This window comes from Peromyscus eremicus, chromosome 12 (assembly GCF_949786415.1).
Source record: "Peromyscus eremicus chromosome 12, PerEre_H2_v1, whole genome shotgun sequence".
NCBI classification, from domain to species: domain Eukaryota; kingdom Metazoa; phylum Chordata; class Mammalia; order Rodentia; family Cricetidae; genus Peromyscus; species Peromyscus eremicus.
Genome location: NC_081428.1, coordinates 32,795,033 through 32,818,895, shown reverse-complemented (window position 1 = coordinate 32,818,895; position 23,863 = coordinate 32,795,033). Strand labels below are relative to the sequence as shown.

At 34.6% G+C, this 23,863-nt stretch overlaps 1 protein-coding gene across 1 annotated transcript; it reads right to left on the bottom strand.

Moving 5' to 3' along the window:
* Window positions 1–21,782: 21,782 nt before the first annotated feature.
* Window positions 21,783–23,598, bottom strand: LOC131922878 (ephrin type-A receptor 3-like). Its single transcript, XM_059277716.1, has 2 exons — window positions 22,929–23,598; window positions 21,783–21,832 (listed from the first exon to the last, which is right to left on the bottom strand). Exons 1-2 carry the CDS (start codon window positions 23,596–23,598, stop codon window positions 21,783–21,785), a joined length of 720 nt encoding a protein of 239 aa, XP_059133699.1.
* Between the last annotated feature and the right edge of the window lie 265 nt (window positions 23,599–23,863).

The following is a 23,863-nucleotide window of genomic DNA, read 5'->3' as shown; positions in this document are numbered from 1 at the left end:
TTGTTCTGTCAACCAGGCCTCTCCTCAGTCTTCCACCTTCAAGAGATAGCCTCACATTCCAAACCCATCAGTGTAATCATCCACTGACTATATCAGAGTTCTCATGATCAAACCACAGCTAAATGGTGACTAAGACTACCAGATGGGGAAAAGACTCCAGCACTTTAGCCTTTTGGTAGTAACATAGCATACTTAAAATGTAGCAATTAAAACAATCTTTATTTTCTTTCAATATGAAACTTAAAATGTATTATTCATTTCATTAAAGTTATTTGAAGCACTTGATTTCTTCTTTTTATCTTCAATATGAATTTGTTTTTTTTTCCCTTTTATACTCTTGTCTATCCCATTTAACAAGCACCTGATCCCTAGATGTCTAAACAACTAGGGGGTACAAGGACTTTGATTCTCCTAATAACAAAGCTTTTCAGTCTTTAAATCTGGCTAGAAATGGGTCTTCTTTGCCCAACTTCTAAATACTTTATTTTTATTTTTTAAACACATCATTCTTAAAGAAACATGTCTTGTGAACATCTATCACCTTATTCTCTAAAATCGTATTAAGGTGTGAAGTTGCTAGGGCCTGTGCCATGAAAACTGAAATAATTCACTTTGGAATGAACCTAAGGGTCATTCTATGCTGCAGAATACTAGTTACATGTGTTTATGTTGTGAAACATTTGTTTAATGACGCAAAGGTGTATTGCATTCTTTTATGTGTAACTTTTATTTGTTTAACTCTGTGAAGCTGTATTGCTTTGCCTGTCTAAAACACCTGATTGGTCTAATATAGAGCTCAACGGCCAATAGCTAGGCTGGAGAAAGAATAGATGGGACTAGAAGTTAGAGAGAATAAATAAGAGGAGTAATCTGGGAAGAGGAGATCAAGGAGCAAGAAATGGAGAGAAGGATGCTGGGGGCCAGCCATACGGGCAGGTACAGAATAAGAAGGAAAGAAAAGATATACAGAAATAGAGGAAAGTAAAAGCCCAGAGGCAAAAGTCAGATGAGATAACTTAAGAAAAGCTGGCTAGAAATAAGCCAAGCTAAGGACAAGTATTCATAAGAAATAAATCTCCATGTGTGATTATTTGGGAGCTGGGTATTGCCCTCCCCCCCCCCAAAAAAAAAGAGACCAAAAAAAAAAAAAAGCAATTCTAATTCTAACCCTTTGCTCTTCTTCACTGAAAATGGAAAAGTCTTCTCTTTTCTCCTCTGAAGAGTCTCAGATGACAGTAGTTCTGCTCTCTAGCAGGAAAAAAATTGCAATAAAATTATTTTTAAAAAACTGTCAGAAATTGAAGTAGTGTTGGAAAGTGTACTTGGGAAGCTTTGTGGAGAGGAAAGGAAAGGGAGAAATGCAATTAAATTATAATCTTGAAGAGAAGTAGAGGTGGAGGAAGAGAAAGGAGAGGGAGAAGAAGAAGAAGAAGAAGAAGAAGAAGAAGAAGAAGAAGAACAACAACAACAACAACAACAACAACAACAATAACAACAACAAGAACGAGAAGGAGGAGGAGGAGGAGAAAGTACACAGTAAAGCATCTGAACACATAGGCTTCCATTGAGTTACAACTGGCAACACTCTTGCATGACTATTCCTTGTCAAAACTAAAGATAAAATAAAGCTTTCCTAGGTCTTTAGTCCTCTATTGCCATCATGTAAAACTTGGAAAAAACTGATTATTTTATTCTTTTTTTCTTATTAATCTATTCTTGGCAATAAGACTTTCAGCCAAGAACCTTGCAAATAATGAGTAAATGATCCTTTTACTCTCCAGTAGGACAATCTCTTTAGATAATCAAAGAAATGCAACATCTAAACCTCACACAAAACTGAAGTTTCAAGCCAGCAAGAGTATTCAACTGATAAAGGCACTTGCAGTAAGTACAAAAATAAAGCATAAATAAATAAATAAATAAATAAATAAATATAAAATTAATAGTACTGCAGTCTTAAAGTGAGTCTTTCTAGAAAGATCCCCTGGTGTCCATCTGCACATTAAATTCTGAGAACAACTCCTAAATACTATAAAAACACACACAAATATTAACATTTAAATATACATTCTTTTATTTATAACAAACTTTTTTTTCTGAAAGAATAACTTGGTTTTATGTAATCATGTAACATGATACTTTACTGTTTCTATCTTCCTGCTTAAGAATTTTCAATAGCTAATTAGCAGTACTGCATTCAAAGAAAATTAAAATCCTTTGACCTGAGTTATGTATCCCAATATAACTTTGTGTCTTTTTGTGTAAATACAATAATATTTTTCAGTTGAGGCAAATGAAACTTTTTTTTTGGAGTTGATTGACAGGTAAATCTATGAAAAAGCCCCTATCTTCAAAATATCCATTGCTTTAAGAGTTAGTTTTATAAGAAAAATATCATCTTACAGGTAGCTCATTCATGAAACCTGTCACTATTTTATAGACCCTGCTTTCTAGTTGGGGATCTACTACTCACTAGCTTTGGTGACCTGGCTCATTTTCCTAGTTTCATTGGATCTCTAACTCTTCCTTGATGGTATAAAGTGATTGGCCTAGATCTGTACATGAGAAACATTTATTACTCATGCTCTGTAATAATTTTAAAGCCTATATATAAACTCAATTTAAGTTAGTGTTTTAAAAGTTTCTTAAAACAAAATTTACTGGAAATTTAAAATATTTCATTGGATTTATTATAAATGTTGACATTTCAAAATAATGTGGGTCTTGGATAACAAATAGGTGTGCTCTTCCCAGGGAAAGATTTCTCTCCCACTCTCTGCCTTCCTTAGTTGCCTGCAGTTACTTCATTAGAGTTGAGGTCTGTTGGACTTTCTACCATTGATGTAAGCATGTCTACGAATAACAGTATGGAGATTGAACAGGTTGTAATTATGTATGTAAGGATACACATACACATACACACACACACACAGAGAGAGAGAGAGAGAGAGAGAGAGAGAGAGAGAGAGAGAGAGAGAGAGAGAGAGAGAGAGAGAGAGAGAGACTGTGGAAAAGGGAAAAGATGTGGCGAATAAATACAAGCTTGAGAACCTGGGTTTAAATACAATACAATTCCTAGACAGGCCATCTTTCACACATATAGAAGCTGAGTATGTAAAAATTAGCTTCCTTAAAACTATACATACAACATATCTCTCAGGGAAGACTGAATCTCTAGATTACATGGATTTCAATTTCTAGATTTCTGTGGAAATTTCTCAGTTTAAATGCCTGTGTCTTAGTTATTAGTATCAAGAATATGGGTCCACTCAGGCCATACTATCATACATCTGTGCATTTTTTTTACTTATTTTTATCACTGACAGATTCTTTCATGTATATGATGACTTTTACCCACATTAACTTCATGTATCTGCCTATCTCTTCACTCAAACCCTTCACTTCCAAATTTGTCATTTCCTTACTTTATGTTTTCTTTTCATGTGTTACTTAGAGTTTAATTAGAGACACCAGCATGATCACAGGAAACTTTACCAGTGCCTATAGCAATGAATAAAATGATACTCCCTGTCACAGGCACCATCTCCTGACAATAGACCCTTAAGCAGGTCTCAGAGAACACACCCAGACCCACCTTTGATGGAATATGGACTGGCTCCATTTTGTATAGGCCATGCACAAGTAACCAGTGAAATCATAAGGGTTATTTCATGCCGAGAAGAAATCTTTTTGCAGCACATGCCCCCATCCTTTGGCTCTTACATTCTTTCCACATACTCTTATGATTTAATCTTCCAGGAGATTTTAAATATCTTGAGAACCCAAGACGCTCCTCATGAGCATTGAATCATGCACAAAACTATATTTAGTGAATTAAACTTAATAGGTAACCAAATTATATATGACAGTTAATTCCTAGTCTCATCATCACATAAAGTATTTACCTTGTCAATGTTATGCCCCGTGATTTTACATACAAATTTTTCATTAAAAAAATTTTAAAAAATTGTTTTGCCTCTCACCATATCTTCCCTAACATGATGAGTGACAAATGCACTCTATATGCTAAATCGTGTTTGTATATAAGATGTATATCTGAAGCCTTTAGATAAAAACTAGTAAATTAACTTATGCTAACTGTATTAGCAGGTTTTCAAATTCCTATTCTCTACATTTGTTTTAAAAGCTTTCAAGTTTTCACTTTCAATACTCTACTTTCTTTTTTAAAACTGTTTACCACCTAATATGCATTGTCATATATATACATATATATATATATATATGTATACACACACACACACACACACACACACACACACACACACACACATATATATATATATATATATATATATATATATATATATATATATATAAAAGACTCTGTCCCTGAATGTCAACCAACAACTAAAATTATTCTCAGCAGAAACTTCTTTGTTTTTATTATTTAAGTAACTCTCAGTAGACATTTTATCTGGGGAATATGTCTAAGAGAACAGTCATTTCTAACTAAGAATAGCAAAGTCAAAGTCACAGCAAATCCACTTTGCATTACTTTCACACATGCCAAACATAATATTGAACTACGAACAAAATGACTGTGCTATGCAGAATGCACTATAATTAACCTTGTAAATTCACTTTGCTTACAGCCCTAGCATGTTCGTACTTTGTGAAAGGACCCACAGTGCTGAAAGCAAATGTGAAATTTGCTAAATACATTTTTGGAAGCTTAAGTCATTTGACCTTTTCAGCTTAAACAAGAGTTAGTCATTCTTGGACATGGGACATTAAAAATAAACTGCCCCAAATAATAGCTGTCATGTTCTGGGATATCCCCACTATGAATTACTATAGTAAATTTTCCTGAAGAGTTAAAATAAATAAAAATAACATTAGGGTTCTTGAAATCATAGAGACAGTTATGAATCTATTTTTCCTACACAAATAAGAGTCACAGCTTATTCCTGAAGGGACACTAGACACTCAAACAACTTCATTTCAAGTTCCAGGGTTTAAATCAGTGTCATGACTTATTGGTGCTTTTCTTAACACACTGAACAGTGACTTAACAGTCATTACTTAGAGATGTATTAGTTCCTAACTACCACTTAATATTTACTCAAAAAACACATATAAAAGAAATTATGACTGATAAATGAGGAATCAGAGACCTGAAACTGATCCCTGGAGCTTATATCTTTAATATCTAGGCAAGACTGCCTCTAAAGCTAAGGTTATTTTCAGAATTACCTAAAGAAGCCATGACTGATTTCTCAATAATTACAAACAATTCACCTAAAATTGATTTAATATTAGTAGCCAAAATGTGTTTCTTAACCTGAAAACTTCTATTTTTAATGCAAATAAAACTACCTAGAAATAATATTTAAAACCTTTCAAGTATGAATAACTTGTTATTCAGAATAACTACATTCCAGACCTAACAGAGCACATATATAAAATCGACAGACTCCCAAGCATAGTGATAGATTCTCTCTTACTATTTTGAACGAAGCCTATTACATAATATACTTACACATTCTTTTATTTCTGCTTCATTTTAATCTTGCCTGATGTCTTAAGTACTAGCTGCTCTCTGACCTACACATGTGAACATTACCAAACACATGTGTGCACACATACACACACACACACACACACACACACACACACACACACACAAACACACACTTTACTATATATTTTCAATCTTGTACAATAGAATGCACAGGAAGGGGTTTTAAAAGTTGATCCTCAGATGTTATGCACAGGATTCAAGTTTATTGATGTTTGTAAAATATGAATTTTCTGATACTGATTATAAACTGATATTCTTGTATGTTACTTCAAAAACATACCATAGAAAAGTAATTCTGAAAGAATGAAGAACTGAGAATGGTATGATTTGCCATTTTTAAAACAAACAACCCTGAACCATGGTAGACAGACCATCAAAACCAACTACCAAACCAAGTAAAGTGATTTGATTTTGAAAAATTATTCAACCATGGATCAGTTGAAGTTCTAAATATGTTTAAGAATTGAGGATCTCTCAATTTAGACTTACAGAAATAGTTTATGTTATAAGATGAATTGTATACTGTTTAGTTAAGTTTATGTTGGTTTGGTATTGAAGGGTAAATCCTTGGCTGTTTGGGTTTCTGAAAAATCTAGGGGAAAAGATGTTGTTAGACAGCTGACTTTCCCCTATTAGAGAATTTTCTCTTCTTAGGACACAAGTCAGTCCAATTTAAGCACTGTCTGTGTACCAGGATGTGTTGCAAAACTTGTATTCATGTCACTTTGACCCCAGAAACTATGAGGCAGATAATATTTTCAGTGTTCTCCAATTTATGTGTGAGGAAATTAACCCAAAAGGATAAGTAATTTGTACACTGTTTCATGCTAAGTTAGAAAAGTTTAGAGTCATGGCAAAATGCAGGTCCTTTGATTCTCCACCAGATACTGACTAAAGCATTGATATATTTCATTTTTGTTTTTTGTGTTGAAAATGTAAGAGAATATATCATGTAATGATCATGTTGTTTAAGTGGGACCGATATAATTTAAGCATGTACTAATAATTCAAGTGCACAATGATGAATAATTTTACTTTTCCTTGTCCATGTTGCAGTCCTGTAATGCATTTAGTTTTCTGGAACATAGAAGACTATATGGCACTTTGTCTTAAAAACAGAACATTAACAATTAAAAAGAAAATGCATATCATAATGGTGTTGGTATAGGCAGATGGTACCATCACCCTCATTCCTTTTTTAGAAATAAAGGAAAAGGCAATTCCTCACCTAAGCATCCCATTAATTCCTCTGTACAGATTTTTTTATTTTAAAAAAAGGATGAACTCCTGTGAGGCCAACTAAGTTTTCATTAATTTAGTAGAATCTCCTTAATCATTTTCTTGTTACTTCAAGACATCTGCCTTGAAGGTCTCAAAACCTTACATTTATGTTCAAGAAGACTGGCTCTCACAGCAGATAGTTTGTCTATGTTATGAAGTTAGATTTTGAATAAATTTGGTGGGAAATGATTTCTATAGGAAAGGGCTTCTGAAATAACTAAAGGTGGGGGTGGAATCAGCACTAGAACCTCCTATCCCAGCACGTGTGTTTCCATGAAAAAAGACTACTCACAGTTCCAACTGGTTGGTATTTTCCTTTAGACATTCATATAGTACATAAATTCATCAGTAATAACACATTGATAATAAAAGGTCCATACATATTCACATAAGATATCCTCCCATTGTGTATAGCTTCAGAATCACATTCTAAAAATGTATCATGGAATGGAAAAGCACTGGCTCTTATCTTAGAATCAAGGCAATCTGTAACAATAACAGATCGTGTTTTTATCTTTAAAAGCATTCATATTTAGAATCAGATTTACTAATCATGTGTTAGTATCATGTTTAATAGTTCCCTTTGGACTCTTACGAAATAGTCTATGTAAAAAAAAAAAAAAAGCAAAAACAATGACAACAAATGTATCTATAGTTTTAACATATTTTGATGACTTGATGTAAACAACATAGAAAGATTTAAATTCGTGACACCATTATTCCATCCTAAGGAAACTTTAGATTACTTTGTCTTCCATTCAAATATATATTTAGTCCCAGAAACAAGTGCAATCCCATGAACCCTGCTGAGTAAGTCTTGACTCTATTACTGGAGAATTCACAGAAAGAATCTTTGCCCATCAGATCTGACAATTCCTGTGAAATGGTGACCTTCCCATAGAGTTTACAACATATCCTTGGCCACTAGCCAGTGAGAGGATGTTTAAATTTCTAGATGGCAGCTCAGTGAGCTTTCAAGTGTTCATCTGCTTTACCTACTGTGCTTAATAAAGAGTAAGTCAATGAATGTTTTCATTTTCTTTTCATCACTAATAACTGTCAGCCTTAGGAAGGGCAGAGTCATTTTAAATCCAGCTTCTTCTGAGCAGCTCCTCACTAAAGCACCAACACCTCCCTTACACCACCCACCATCATTACCAAGATTTGCATTTGAAGCAGTGTTTCTCCTCATGAAAGCATAACCATAAATAGTGAAACCCTTGGGCATCCTGTTCTTTTTTTTTTAATATTGACATTTAAAGGAGTTTCACTATTACGACAAAAATTTTCAATAATCCACCTTCAACTTCTAGAAAGCTGAAAAGTTTGGGACAGTTTTCAAGGAAACACAGAAGCTTGTGATCCATCATCTTTCAAAGAAAAGTAGCTACATGTGGTCCTGTTAGGAAACATCCTCACTGATAACTTGGAGAAGTATGTGTATGTTGAACTACACTGATATGCCTAAGAAACTTCAAAGAATTAATAGTATGTACAATCCTAACACATTTTGGAAGCTGTGTGCATTTGTTTAACTGGAGTTTGAATGGTGCCTCATCCAAAAACTAACACAAAGCAATAGGAGACCGGATGAATTAGAATAATACTATCTGAAATTCAGTTTAATATTTTACTATAGATTTCAGTAATTTGTTAAAAATTAAGAATTTACAATATGTTTGTAAGAACACATTTAATCACCTAATATATATATAAATACTAAATACATAATGATATGTATATATGTATAGGGTATATTTAATATGTAAACCTAAACTATGAAAGTGTGCATATACAATGTTATATATATATATATACACACATATATATATATATTACATACCTATTTGCATGCAGACACATGTGTGCATGTGTACACATCTATATACCTGCATGCAACTCTTCTTGCATAAAATGCTATTTATGAGCTTAAAAAAAAATAACAGAGCCTGTAACAGATACGTCAGCCATCTCCAAAACCCATTCCCAATCTGCCACTTGGAGATCTGTCAAGCTCATAATGAGGCATATTGTGCGGGCGTAAACACTGGGCACATAGCGAGTGTCTTTCTGAATGCTGGTTCCTCACTCTGCACCATCTCCCATCAATCATGTCCTGGCAACAGCAGGGGCAATGGCAATAGAAGCAGAGGTAATTAGAGGCGTGACTCAGTTCCACATGCCCAGAAACCAAAAGCCAGACTATACCCTGTGAAAAATCTTTTTGTGTTGTTGTCTTACGTAATTACATATTGAAGCAATGGGTTAGTGTTAATGAATGTGAAGCTCTAGTCTTCCTAACTAACCAATAGCAATGTACTTTTTGTTTCTCAACTCTTAGCTAAATTAGCTTGAATGCATTTTGGAAGCAAGAACTTGAAAATTTTCACAATATGGTGACTTGGAAAAACATTATTAAGTAAAGCATATTCATTTATTAAATGACTGCAAGTGTTGGGTTGCAGAGCCACACCTAAATTTCCATTGTGATATGACATAAATTAGTAAGTCCTCTTAGTCTTATTCTGACAAAGTATGGTCAATGAAGGCTTTTTGTTGAGGATCAATGACATTTTATGTTAGTGATTATGGAAATTGAAATGTAATTATACTTTTCATATTTAAGACAAGGTTCCCAAGGTCTAGGTTGGGATAGATTATCATAAAACATATTTTAAAAGTTGAAGAATAAAAGGAATATATAAGATGAAAGATGTAGGAGGTAGTCTGGTGTACTGCCGAGCTCATGGCTCTCTTTTTGTGCACTCAATTATATATTGTTTCTTAAACCAAAAATATAAAAACATTAAAGTATAAATTTAGTGTGAACATATGTTGAGGGCATATCTGCATATATACTCACCATATATAAGTGCATATAATTTTTTTGAGTTAATAAGGAAGGAAAGTAAGACTCCAATGACCATTCCCTTAATTGATAGAACCAATCCAGTTGTCCAAGGACCAACCAGTCTTGGCAACGGAAGCAGGGCTGAATATGTATTATGTGTCTCAGAAAAAGAATGGGCTGGAAATCACTGACAGCAGATTAAGAAGCATGCTTGCAGGAAGTCCAATTCTCAGCTTCCTATCTCCTATGATGCAGATGGGAGGGCCTCAGGTGCCTCTCCTTCCTTGGCTTTCTACAGGAGGGAATAGGGTCCAACAACAGTGTTCCGTGAATTTTCAAAATTCAGTTATTTATCAACTGTGACCTTAGACATTTGTTCTCTTTTTCCAACTTCCAGTTTCTATTCCTTTGAAATGAGAAATAATAGCATGCTCCTCATAGAAAACTGAGAGACTTACAGGAAGTTCCAGGCTCAGTTACATAACAACAACAACAACAAAAGACAAAGATATGGTCCTTTTCTTTTTTTAATAAATAGCTGTTATTAGCATGCTGCTTTTATTTTTAAAGACCCAGTTCTAGAATTAGAGTTTGGAAAATTTTAATACAGAGATGATTAATACATAAATATTGTATTACAATATATCTCGCAATATACTCCCATCTACCTGCCACATTTGTAGCACATTACAGTAAAAAAGAATCAAGACATGTGAAGTGTGTCTGGAAGGATCACACTCCCCCTCTAAGCCCTTCCTGTCTGACAGCTTTTCTGCTTTGTTTCGACTCTCATTTCTTCAGGACCAAAGCAGGACCACTAATCATCAAGCTGTTGTGTAGATCTTGGCAAACATTTTTCACTGCTTGAGAGCAACTTCACTTGAACAATCCTGAAAGTTTTATTATTTCTCCAAATACTCTTAACTTTGTCTTTTTATGAGTAGGCATCACTGTTGAATCAATGAAGCAGTTAGTAGGCCTCCTGTGCCTTCAGAAGTTATGTTCGTCTCTAATAAATCCAGAACAAACTATGCTGAGACATTATTTTAAAATGTGTTAGTTTGAGTTTCAATTTACACTCTCATGTGGGGTTTTACCTTTCATTTCTGCAAAGAGATTCACATAGACTAGGCTTTCTCTGCCTTGATTCAACATGTATGTGTCTGCTTCCATCATAGTGCTGTGAATACTTCAGTTTGTGTTAGGATGTCATGAGATGTCAATAACTCTTTGCTTCTCTTTAGTAGTAAGAAACATAAATGCTTTTAGACATTGCTAAATGTCCTGGAGTGATGGAGGTGATCAAATCAGTTGATTAAGCATTTAAGGGTCAACTTAACACTTTCATGGGTGATGTGCTAAAACAACCCATACTAGCACTGGGTTGCTGTTATTTCCCTAAAATCTGAGGGCTCCTCTAGGGGTAGGGCATTTCTCTGGTTTGCTTACTGATGCATTTCTAGAAATATTTGGTGTAGAAGTTAGCATAACTTTTGTTTGGGGAAAGAAGACAATGTTGAAATATTTTACTCTATAGCAATGGAACTGTCTTCCCGAGAGTTTAGCAACAAGTCTTCAGGAATCTTTAGACAGCATTCAAAATTGGTATACTATTGTTCTTAGGAACAGTATTCTTGCACTTGTATCATGTACGAAGACTGAGAATAAGAAATGTACTCTTCTTGCACTACATAAATTTTACATGTTAATCACCTCAATATTCTACATGACTTTGACACCTCATGACTGATCATTTGAAGATTTCATCATACACATGGCTATATGAAATTACAGCAAGTAGGTCTCAAACACTAATTCACACACACACACACACACACACACACACATATATATATATATATATATATACATATACATATATATATATTTCTTTGTAGTAGCTACCAGAGAAGAGCAATATTCTTTCCCAACCTGTTATATACTCAAGTTTGCTTATGAATTTCACATTTTGCTTCCTTATTCATTAATCTGAACATTCTTTGTTGAAACTTTCACATTTGGGGTCTTTCAATATTGAATATCTTTTTGCATTGTATTTATTTCTTCTTAGTTTATTCTATGTGTGTGTACATAAGTGAACATGTAGTATATTGTTCGGTGCATGTACACATGTGTTTGCACATGCAAATTTGGAAGAAGAGGAGAACATTGGTCATTGTGGTAGTTTGAATAAGAATGACCCCCATAGGCTCATAGATTTGAATGCCTGGTCATTAGGAGTGGCACTACTTGGTAGAGAATAGGTCTAGCCACTCTCCTGCTGCTTTTAGATCTGGATGTAGAACTGTAAGCAATCATGTCTGTCTGCATGCTGCTGTGCTTCCCATAATACTCTTTGCCATGAGGATCATGGACTACTTCTCTGAAACTATAAGGAACCCCCAATTAAATGATTTTTTTATGAGTTATCATGGTCATAGTGTATCTTCACAGCAATAGAACACTGACTAAGGTAGTTGTATTCATCTCTTCTTTATCCCCTTGAGACAGTCTCTCAAGGCTGATCCTTTTGTCTTCATCCCCATAGTGCTAAGGGTTACTGGTGCATTAGACTGTGCTAACATTATAGGTGGGTGCTAGGATTTAAACCCAGGTCTTAGTGTTTTCATAATAAGCACTCTTATCCACTGAACCATCCCCAAAGTCCTTGACTATTTCATGATACAGAAAGTCTGTATCCAAACTTGTGGTGGTTCTGAGTTCCACGATTACTCTTCACTGGGACTCCAGGTATTCTCTCACATATATGTCTGATTAGAAACTGAAGTTGTGATTGTTTTTCCGAAGAAAGATCAACAGCTCTACACTGCAGTGTTGACAATAGGAATATGATCAAATTTTACTTTTTAATGATGTGTTCCCAAGTCATTCATCTTTCCCTGAATACAGATCTACCTGAAAACAGGATGTTTTGTATGCATCCTTGAAGATGAGACACCACAGCAGAAGAGCATGCAAACTGCATTTCTCAGCACCTTATACTTTCCAAGTGGCTCTTATTTGAAAAATATAAACATCAAATGTTATCATAAGTTATCCTTCTCTTCACAATTGTTCTCTATTAATGTTCAGTGCCAGCTGCCACAGCTGTAAAGGTTAACCCTCATTAGCTCTTGAAAGTGCTACTCTGGAACTAATGAGGGATTGTCAAAACTCTAAACACAGGCATAATTGTAGGGGAGAAACCACAGGGGACAAGGTGGTAAGCATTCAGTGAACATGGATGGACAAAAGCAGCCTTTGTGGAACACTTACCAACACATTTAACAGACTCCAAGAACCTGAAAGGGAGAAAAAGACAATGCTCCCCATTTCATTTACACGTTGTTTGATTTCCCTTACTTTGGAAAAATGTTGGTTTAGAAGATCAATAAATTGGAATATATACTTATTAACCTGTGTTTATAATTGTTACATGAGTTTTCACAAGAGTTTGCAGTGCATTTTGCATGGTATAGAATATGGGATATTTGATAATATATGAATAGTTACAAAGTGCAACAAATAAAATCCATATGTCCTTTACAAAAGTCAAGCAAGACTACATTTCATATAATATATTTAGAGAAATGGCATTCAGCAAATTAAAAACAATGAAGGCTATTTATATATAAAGTTGATTGAGCTAAATCAAAGAAATATCAACACTTTTTACAGGTTCAGTTAGGTTTAATATTAAATTATTGTGGCACTTCCATGAGCTACCAGATAAAACATTATACATCAACTTAGGTATGTTAATATTCAACATATCCTTATTCAGCATCTCAAAGGGGGTTGCGATATCATTTTTTCTTGGAAAGGTCTAAGCACTTTACAGATGAGTCAATATCTGACAAATATCCACAGAGTGTTTTACAGAATAATACTATAATAGAAACAATTTGTTTCAAGTACAGAAGTACTTTCTCTCCTAAATTGAAGTAATTTTAGTCATATAGGCTTACCACAGAGGACACTGTCCTCTATGTTTAATTCATGACTCACAATGTTCTCTCAAGAAACAAACTTCTCAATATTCCAATTACTTGTGCTTCCCAAAGATCACACATTTGCTAGTCAAGATTTACTTCAATTCCTATTTTTACCTTTGAATCCTGGATCAGAAGAGGCATCTAAAGCCCCCAAAATTTTGTATATTGATAATAGTAACCACAGCATTAGTGGTGATAATAATAAAAGATGACAATGAAAAACAGGAGCTTGGTTTCCGCACAGATATATTACCCAGAAATTCTATAAGCGATATCTGTGCTTTATGTTAGATCTCAGGAAAAAATACTTAAAGAAGGACCCTTACAATCATTTCTAGGTTGGAATAAAGAAGGTCTATCTTACTGTTTTTATCTCTGATTTGATAACATTATGTAGTTAACGCTAATCCACACACAGTGAAAAATCCACATTTTTCTAAAACAAGAATCTTAGTTGCAACTGTATGCTGGATGTGTATGATATCAGCACGGCAAGTAAAAATGATTTCTTCCAAGCCTGATGACTTGAGCTCTGTTCCTGGAACCCACACGATGCTAGGAGAGAAGCAACTTCTGCAATTTGTTCTCTGAGCTCCATGGGCACACTATTGCACACTCATGCGCGCACGCGCGCGCGCACACACACACACAGACAGAGAGAGAGAGAGAGAGAGAGAGAGAGAGAGAGAGAGAGAGAGAGAGAGAGAGAGAGAGAGAGAGGCTAAAGAAATAAATGAAAACATTTTTAAAAGCACTGTTTAATGCTCCTAACATGTGTAGAACTCCTAGTGAATTTTATGATTATTCATAGTCTTCATTGCTAATCCCTGAGTCAGTATGGATTTTTTGAACAGCTGGATCAATATTCACCTTCCCAAGTATAACCATGATTGTGTACCTCCTACATATGTTTGCAATTAAGTTATCTCTGACTACTTTAAAAAAGAAGAAAGAACTCACAGATATTTCTAGTATCTTAAACATGCACCTCTACGGATGAAATGTATACTGTTTGTCTTTAGCAAGACTAAAGAATTGAATCATGATACCATAAGAAATCACAAATCAAATACACTCCCTTCTCTTTATTTGAAAAATTTTTACTTTAATTACTTTCTAGGTAGTGTAGTGACATAATTTGATTGGAGATTTTCAGTACTGTCACATAATAATTCATGTAAGATCACTTGGCACATATATCCCACAACTTTCAGCTTCTCCAAACCTTTTTAATATTTAAGGAACTGCATATATAGATTATCCAAAGTGAGGAAAGCCATTCCTTCCTTCACAGCCAAGTCAACCCATTCAACACATATCTCCTTTCCTTCTTGATTTCTGAGTTGCATGATTCTTTCAAAAGAAGGTCGTTAAGTACAACCCACCCTTTAAAAAATAACTATTAGGAAATTAGCATACTATAAAAGTAGGATTAATGTTTTTGAAGATTAAGTATCTTGCATATTATAGCATACTTTAAATTGCGTTATTGTACTTCACTTGTTTCTTAAACTATATTGTCTTACATTAGTTGAAATCTGTTTCTGAATGGGCAATAGAAAGATGTTTACCTTTAAATTAATGGAATATTTGAAACAATTTCTTGAAAAGGCTCATGCTATGTGAAAAATGCAGTAGGTCAAATAGAATATGGGAAAATCCCAAAGTGACTGGTGTTTACAAAAGAGAAAAGTTGACAAAAATGATTTGAAGATGGTAAGGAAATATGTTGCAGTGGGGCCAGAAGACTTAGAGAAGTGGATATGATGTAGATACATTATACACATGCGTGAAATTTTCAGTGAATAAATAAAAATAATTTAAAAGGTAACAGGAGAAAGAAATTATCCAGGGTTACGTAGACTAAGTTTTATAGAACTAAAAAGGAACTTCCTCTTCCTCTTCCCACCTTCTCCTTCCCTTTGAGCTGAACTCAGGATCTTTGATTCCAGCAGTAGCCAAGCACTCTACCACTGAGCTACATCCCAGGCAAACCATAAACCTCTCCTGAAAGGAAAAACATGCTGTTTGAGAGAAGGTGAACAAGGAAGGGATGATAGTAAACATGAGTAAATAAGTTCATTGATAATATTTCTCTTGTCAAGATCACTAAAAGCTAACAGAAAGATTTCCAAATGTGGGTTATCTTATTCAAGTCATGAAACAGATTGAAACAAGAAAGAGAGGAAGGCTAACACATTTCAGAGACGCTGACTGGAGACACTAATGATGTGTATCTTTAATATACTGCTGGATATGATATAAGGAGCTGAGCAAGATTTTCATTGGCCGTCTCATGGTACTTCCATTTGTGGATGAGGAACCAGAGGATCAAATTGTTTTGTCAAAAACTTAGCAAGTAACATTTCTCACACACTTGCTAGTGACAAGGACCTTTTGCTAACTAGAACAATTAAATGCAAGCTGAACCTCAAGGACTGGCTTGCTGAAGTTTGAGCTTCAAGTTAATGTTCCAGTAACTTGTTATATAAATTTGTGAGAAGACATATGATCCCAAATAAATCAAGTTAAAACTATTACAAAGCTGTCATAACACATCTGTTTAATTTCTTATCTGAAAACTTATTTATATTATTCGTTACTAGCAGCATAAATAAATTCACTGACTTGAAAGATTATAGGTAATTAAATATTAAAGACAAAGAAAAGTAGGGAGCTATCATCTTAAACACATGAAAAATCTGAATAAGTCAAGATAAACCCTTGAGTTATAAATAATGTAATTCTCATGTTAAAAGGAATAGAGGAGGATTCAGTGCTGTGAGAACTGTGTAAACAAAAGGGATAAAAGTTTCAAATGTTAATAGTTTTCAAAAGGTACTAGCTCTTCACTGGATACAGGCATAAATTTAGCGTTATTAATTTTTATAAAGAATAAGATAATACTTATCAAATACACGAAATTTAAAAATATTGAAAATACCATAATTTCTTCATGTCATCTATCTGTTACTCTTTAATGGCACTTTAGATGTGTCTTTGTTTTGCTGATTGTACATGTATCTGTCCTAATAATAGACAAAGTACTCATTTCAAACTACATAAAATCCATGCTTTTATTTGCATGGTTTAGTGAAGAGCCTAGATAAACAAATGTGAACTAAGTTCTCCTCAGGACTTATATGCTAGGAATGCATAGTTGACAGAAACTACTACATAGTTATTTTCATCCTATCAGTTTGTAGTTGAGAATCACTGTTAGTTTCTTACAGATTCTGGAAAGACAGTGTCGAAAAGATATTTATAGTCTTTCTCCTCAAGGATATTCCTCTCTGGAAATTATGGGAGAGAATTTTTTTCTCAATTTATTCAACTACCAAAGCATTTAGAAGCTCTAGACAGTGCCTATGGCTGTGTGCACAGACTCAAAAGCACTAAAAATATTTCAGTGAAGTCTTTGCTTTTGTGTTTCCTCTGATCAGCACAACGAATCCTTAAATCACCCTGTACTTGAAACCTGACAGCTGCTCTAAGAGTTTCTGAGCTGGCACAGAAAAGAGTGGAGAGGGAAAGTTGGAATCTTAAGTCATCAGTAAACAAAATGATTTTGAGTAGTCATCAAATAGTCTAGCTGTCTTGGAATATTATATCAAACACACTTTTCTATTAAGTTTCTAATGTGGTAAAGCATGGAATAAAGTTAACATTTCACAATTAGAGTGCAGATAAAGCACAGAGCAACAGATTCCTCAGTGACAGTAATAAGGTATTTGGTACACTAAGTCTAAACAAATTTTGTGTGAGCAGGAATATTTATAGTAACCTCCTGCTATCTGCCTCAAATGCCATTAATTGATCATATAAAAATCCATTAGCATTTTAATTTTTTTTTTCAAAATAAAACTGAAGTAGATAATACAGTTCATTAGCAGGGATTAAAAAGGTGGGGAGGGGGGTGACCAGCCTTTCCCTGGAATCAATGCAAAATATCCCACACCTTCAATTTATAAAAGGAAAAGAAAAAAAACTGGTGAAGATTTATGCTGCTATGTAAGAGACAACCAAGTGCTGAACAAAACCAGATGATATTGTTTTACAAAATTATATCATCATTTGGGTATTCAAATTTATCCATTTTTATTTTTATTTACACATTTTGTTTTTATTATTTTGGAATGCTGGAGTTTAAAGCTGAAGCCTTGTGCATAGTACAATAGCATTCTAGCCCTGAGCTGGTAATCTATCCAAGATCTAGCACGTAGCCAGATAAAGTTTAAATTATGTATATTGCAAATGAAAAGAGATACAGTGATTTCTTCTTTTGTTAAATGGGAGCCATGACTGATTTAAACAGAGGAGATATGCTAGAGGAATTTCTAGAAAGCCAAAATGATGTATGACTTCTTACCTTCCTTATTCATCCCTGCCTTACTCATCAGCTTATGCCAAGGCCGGTCCTTCATAAGGGCATCTATTGCCCACATTGATTGCAATAAGTGTTCTTTGTCCTCTGGACTACATATTTCCTGTTTTCTTGGCAAGCAACTATTGAAAGGTTTTTATTGCCAATATTTCCTTCCTATCTAACTCTCTGCCTCTACATAATCACTGAATTATAAAGATATACCATTTTCTCTGTTTTCCTGGATTTCTTCTCTTGGGCTCAAACAAAGGAATAAGGACAGGATCCAAAACAAGAAAGTTCTTTTCTAATGAGAGGCAGAAAGGGAGTTGATCTGGAGAGGATGGGAGGTAGGGGGGAACTGAGAGGAGTAGAGAGAGGGAAAACTATAATCAGGATATATTGTATGAGAAAAGAATCTATTTTCAATAAAAAGAGAAAAAGATGGAAGATCAGCTACATAATATTGCATCTTATTGCAGAGGGGATTACTGTCTTGCAACTTTTCTCCCACAGGAATGCCTGTTTCCACAGTAGCACCAATAGCTCACACCCTAGAGTTCTTTCTTAATTGATTTATTTTTTATTGGCTCTTTAATTTTTGAGGCAGGATCTCATATCATAGCCCAGCCTCACCTGATGCTCACAGTATAGCTCTGGCTGTCCTTGTATTCATAGCAGTTAACCTGCCTTGAGCTCCCGAGTACTAGGATTACAGATGTGAGCACTGCATTGAACTATTACTTGTCTTTAATAATTTAATTGAAATTCTATTTTCTCTCATAGGCAGATCCAAACATTTTTAAAGATAGACACATATTTTCATTTTAAGGATTTGTCTTTGTGTGTGTTTGTGTGTGTGTGTGTGTGTGGCACATGTGCATGCAGAGGCCAGAACAGGGAGTTGGATACCCTGGTGCTGTAGTTACAGGTGGTTATAAGATGCCTAGCATGGGTACTGGGAACAAAACTCTGCAAGAGCAGCAAGCTCTCTTAATTACTGAGCCCTCTATCTCTCCAGCCCCAACATACACATTTTTAAGTACAAAACAAATTAATTCATCAATGATGATATTTGTCTTTTGGGTTTTATTCTAATATTCAACCCTGAACTTAGCACATCTTAATAACTTGATAAATGTTGGATTAAATTCATGGTCAAGTGATACAGCCTGATAATTTTAAATAATACAGGAAAAGTGGATTATTGAAAAAGCATAAATTATGTATATTAAAATCCCGTAGTAGAATTTTGCCTCTGGAGAATGCTAATTTTATTTCTATGCATTGTTTGAAAACTGATGGATGTGTTTGTTGAATACAAAACCTTTTTATCAGTGTAATTTTCCTATCAAGTAGAAATTGTCACATTTTCATCATTCAGATCACTGAACATTAAGTGTCCTAATTATCTGTCTAGATTGGGAAAATAATTGACATATCAGATTAGCTATGTCAGGAAATGACCTAGAAATAAAATTTGAATTTTTCTAAAGATGTTACTGTGACAGAGACTAAAAAAAAAAACAAAAAAAAACAAAAAAACACTCTCATGTGTCTTCTGTATGTTTTTGGGATTTCAGCAGAATGATATAATAACAAATGGGAACTCTGTCCTTTGGAGTATGTAAGAATCATTAAAGACAATTCTTTATTTTCTTGCTATTCCAAAAGTTTCTAAGCACAATAACAATGAGTCTAAAACCAACACAAAGCCATCTCATAATTAATTCGCAATTTTTATGTTTAATTTTGAAATCCATATTAATCTCTTCCTCTACTATACTGGCAAAACTCATTGTACACAGGGTAGAAGATTAATTGGTCTGTCTTACATCAAAATTACTAATTTATGCATCTGTCATTCTGAGGAGACTGTGAGCTCCTGGAAGGTAGATACAATGACTCATACATCTGCATTTCTCCCTTGTCTGGCGTATTACTATTTTGTACTAATAGACTATGGGGAATACTTACTGAATTTCTCATTTCACAGACTGTTTTGCAAGTGTAAGATTTTTGATAAGCTGCAAATCTAAATTTTCTTTGTTGTCACCCAGACATAGCTTATGGAATCCCCCAAAAATGATCTTTTAAGTAAAAATTCATCCTTAAAATTCTGAAAACAAAATAGATGTTAGAAATAAACAGATGCATATAAGGCTTATAGTAGATTCTTGATGACTTTGTACAAATTCTGGGGGGCCTTATTTCCTTCAAAATACTCCCATACAATATGTACACTTGTATTTCCCCTTTTCTGTCACCTTTAAGCAAAATGGCAAAAGAAGTTTGGGCTAACATTGAGAACTTAGCCTTTGGGTCCAGCCAGTCTGGTTACCTATCTCAATTTCAGTACTAATGCATTGAGTTTTAAAGGCAAGATGTGAATTTCAAAACAAAAACAGAGGCTGGATGGATGGCTTAGTGGTTAAGAGCACTGGCTGCCCTTTCAGAATCCTGGGTTCAATTCCCAGTACCTCCATGCTGGGCCACAATTGCCTGTAACTCCAGTTTCATATGATCTGTCATTATAAGGGAACCAGGCATGCACATTAGGTATAAATATACATGTAAATAATAATGATATGATAATAATAATAAATTAAAAATAAAAGCAACTGATGTTATTAATGTTAAACACAAACAGTATAGACTTGCTAGGTTATTTTGAGATATAAAAAAAATTGATCATTGGCATTTCTTAGGAGAGTAGCTCAGTGTCTGTAATGTAGTAAGTAGCTAATGCAAAAGAAATTCTTTAAAATTTTAATATCATCCTAAAAATGATGTAGATGTCTAGTAAATATTTGTAAACTGAACAGTTTTTCTTTTTGGGATAGTCCTTTATGATTTTATTTGATATTAGTTTTTACAAATACCATACACCATAAGCAAATATCCTATTAAAAAAACAGAATTCAAATGGAATATAAATATTTTTCTCCAATCCTGAATCTCAGTAAAGTGTAATTATACATTTTTTTAAATTTTAGAACTTATAAAACCATCTTAATAATGCCATACTTATTGCATTTTTCTGAACAACACAGTGAAATATAATGTTAGAGTGTACAATTTGTGCTTATTTAATACATTTGAGTGTAAATAATTTTCTGTATAAGTGAATGTGCACAAGAATGTAGTGTTGCCCATGAGTGGATATGTGGAAGCCAGAGGTCAATATTGCATATCACCCTCTACTGCTCTCCATAGTTTTTTTTGTTTGCTTGGTTTGTTGGTTGGATTTTTCTTTTATTTTTTTCTTTCTTCCTTCTTTTCTTTCTTTTGTTCTTTCTCTCTCTTTAGTTCTTTCTTTCTTTCTTTCTTTCTTTCTTTCTTTCTTTCTTTCTTTCTTTCTTTCTTCTTTCCTTCCTTCCTTCCTTCCTTCCTTTCTTCCTTTTAAAGAGAATTCTTTCAAAGAACACAGAACTTGCTCATTTGACTAGACTGGCTGACCACCAAGCTCTAGGATCTAAGGCTTCCTTTCTTCCCTCTATCAGCACTGGGGTTACATACGAATACCACCACATATGGCTTTTATGTGAATACCAGAGATCTAAGTCAGGTCTTCATGCCAGCACAGATAGCATTTGACCCGCTCTGCCACCCTGCTTTTCCCTTATCTAGTATGTTTTTATAAACCATGCCTATAGTCAAAGGAAAAGTGCTATAGTCTGTTCACATTTTTGAAAGGACAAGCCATATAGAGAGTACTATATTTCCTTTACTTGGGCTTCTGAACTGTGATTACTGAATGTCCATCAGTGGACTAACAGACTCTGTTCTCATGACAGAGGCTAATAGCAAATAAAAGTGTGAAAATGAACAAAAACCACAGGACTGTGCACTAATATTTGTCTACATATTTGTATCCTTCAAATTTAATTGATACTTTCAACATGATCAGTACAAAAATCTTACCTAATTGTAAATACAACTCAAGGAAAATATGTATAGTATTTTGAGTAACAGAAAATCAAAATAATGGGGAAAGATAATCTTTTTATAATTTATAATTTTCTTTTTAAAAATATTTTTGCCTATTTTCTTCATACAATATATATTGATCAGGTTTTCCTCCTCCAACTTCTCACAGATTCTCCCTGCCTCCCTTCCCCCAGAATTTTAACTTCTTTGCCCCCGATCCACACCACAAAAAGTTACACCACAATAAACAAATACAAATAAATTAGCTTTGGATTTCTAAATAAAATGATTTTCTTAGAGTATTTAAAAATCCAGTTGGTAGCCAACTATCATTGAAGAATAGGCTATACTTTATAAATATTAAGACAATAAATATTATACTGAGATAGGTGAACCTAGATATAGTCACCAAAATATCTAATCCTGTTTGAGTACCAAAATGTATCCACCCTCAATGTCAATAAAGGCAGATACATTCCACTTCAATTGCTACCGTTACATCACCATCAATCATTAGCTAGCAAGAAAACCACAAGCCTGGAAGATGGCTCAGCCTGTAAAGGTGCCTATTATCAAGCCTGATAACCTGAGTTTGATGCCCAAGATCCAAATGTTAAAAAGAACTTACTTACTTTCTTAAGCTGCCCTAATACCTTTACAAAGTGCACCATTGTATGTGGGCATCCTTCCTACTAACTAAATAAATTAAAATACAGTGGAAAAATAGCACATATGACACCTCCACAGGGTGCAGCTCAGCACCCCAGAGTTACACCCATTAATATTTCACAACAGATCATGAATCAACACATCAAATGGGATAAATTTAGCATATAAATAGACTAGTAATTCTGAGCTATGTTGTGCTGCCAAGTGAGATCAGATCGGGTTAATTTATTTTCATTACTTTATAATAAACTCACAGGAGACAAATTCAACTGTAAACAAAAAAGAGAGGGTTCTTACCTTGGCACATGAAACCCCGTTCTTCATACCCGGCATTGCAGGTACACTTGCCAATAGGGACAAGCCATTCACCCTCTGTGCTGCAGTACATCCTGGGAGGATCCTCCTCTTTGGAATTATTGACACAAGAGCCCCTAACCTCCACCAAAGACTGGGAGTCCATGGGTACTGTGTCTGGAAACATAGCCAGATTCTTCACTGTAAACGGGCACTTTTTGAAGTACACTCTCACAGACACCAAGGCAACGCAAGCACCAACGTCTTGAAAAGCCAAATAAAACCCCTTTTTGTTGACTGGTCCCACTTCTCTTATCTCAGTGTTGAGTTTCAGAATGCGGTCCCCAAGATCCATCTGAGTGAAACTTTCATCAGCGGCAATGGTGTCAATCTTTGTAAACTGATGCTCTCGGAATTTCACACCGTGATCGTCATCAGACTCCATGTAGTACAGGTTAAAGGTCTCCTTGCAAGTCCCCAAAACCAATGGAATGCTGTTGCAGTCCCGTAGTGTGAACTTGAGCTCCACATAGATCTTCTGAGCTGAGTTTCTGGGGACCCAGTTTGTCCTCAGCCAATTATTTTGGCTGTGGTCCATGACATTGCACACCTGGTAAGTCCTGATGGGTGTGTAATGTTCATCAACACCACTGATCTCTTCCCACTGAAGCATCAAAGCAAAAAGAGAGAGCCAGAATTAGTGAGGTAAGTGTAAGGATGGCACCCACCGAACAAAAGCACCAAGGCAAATGAACTCGCAAAAACAGCATAAACAAAAATTTGATGTTATACATTTGAGAGGTCTGTGGACCAACTCCTAACCTTCTAGTGTATGTTTACTATTGGCAAGCCTTGGGAATTCAGTGCCACAAAGCAGTTCATAATTGAATGAATACATTTGCCTTGCACTGTAAGCTTTTAGATACTCAGGAAAAGGC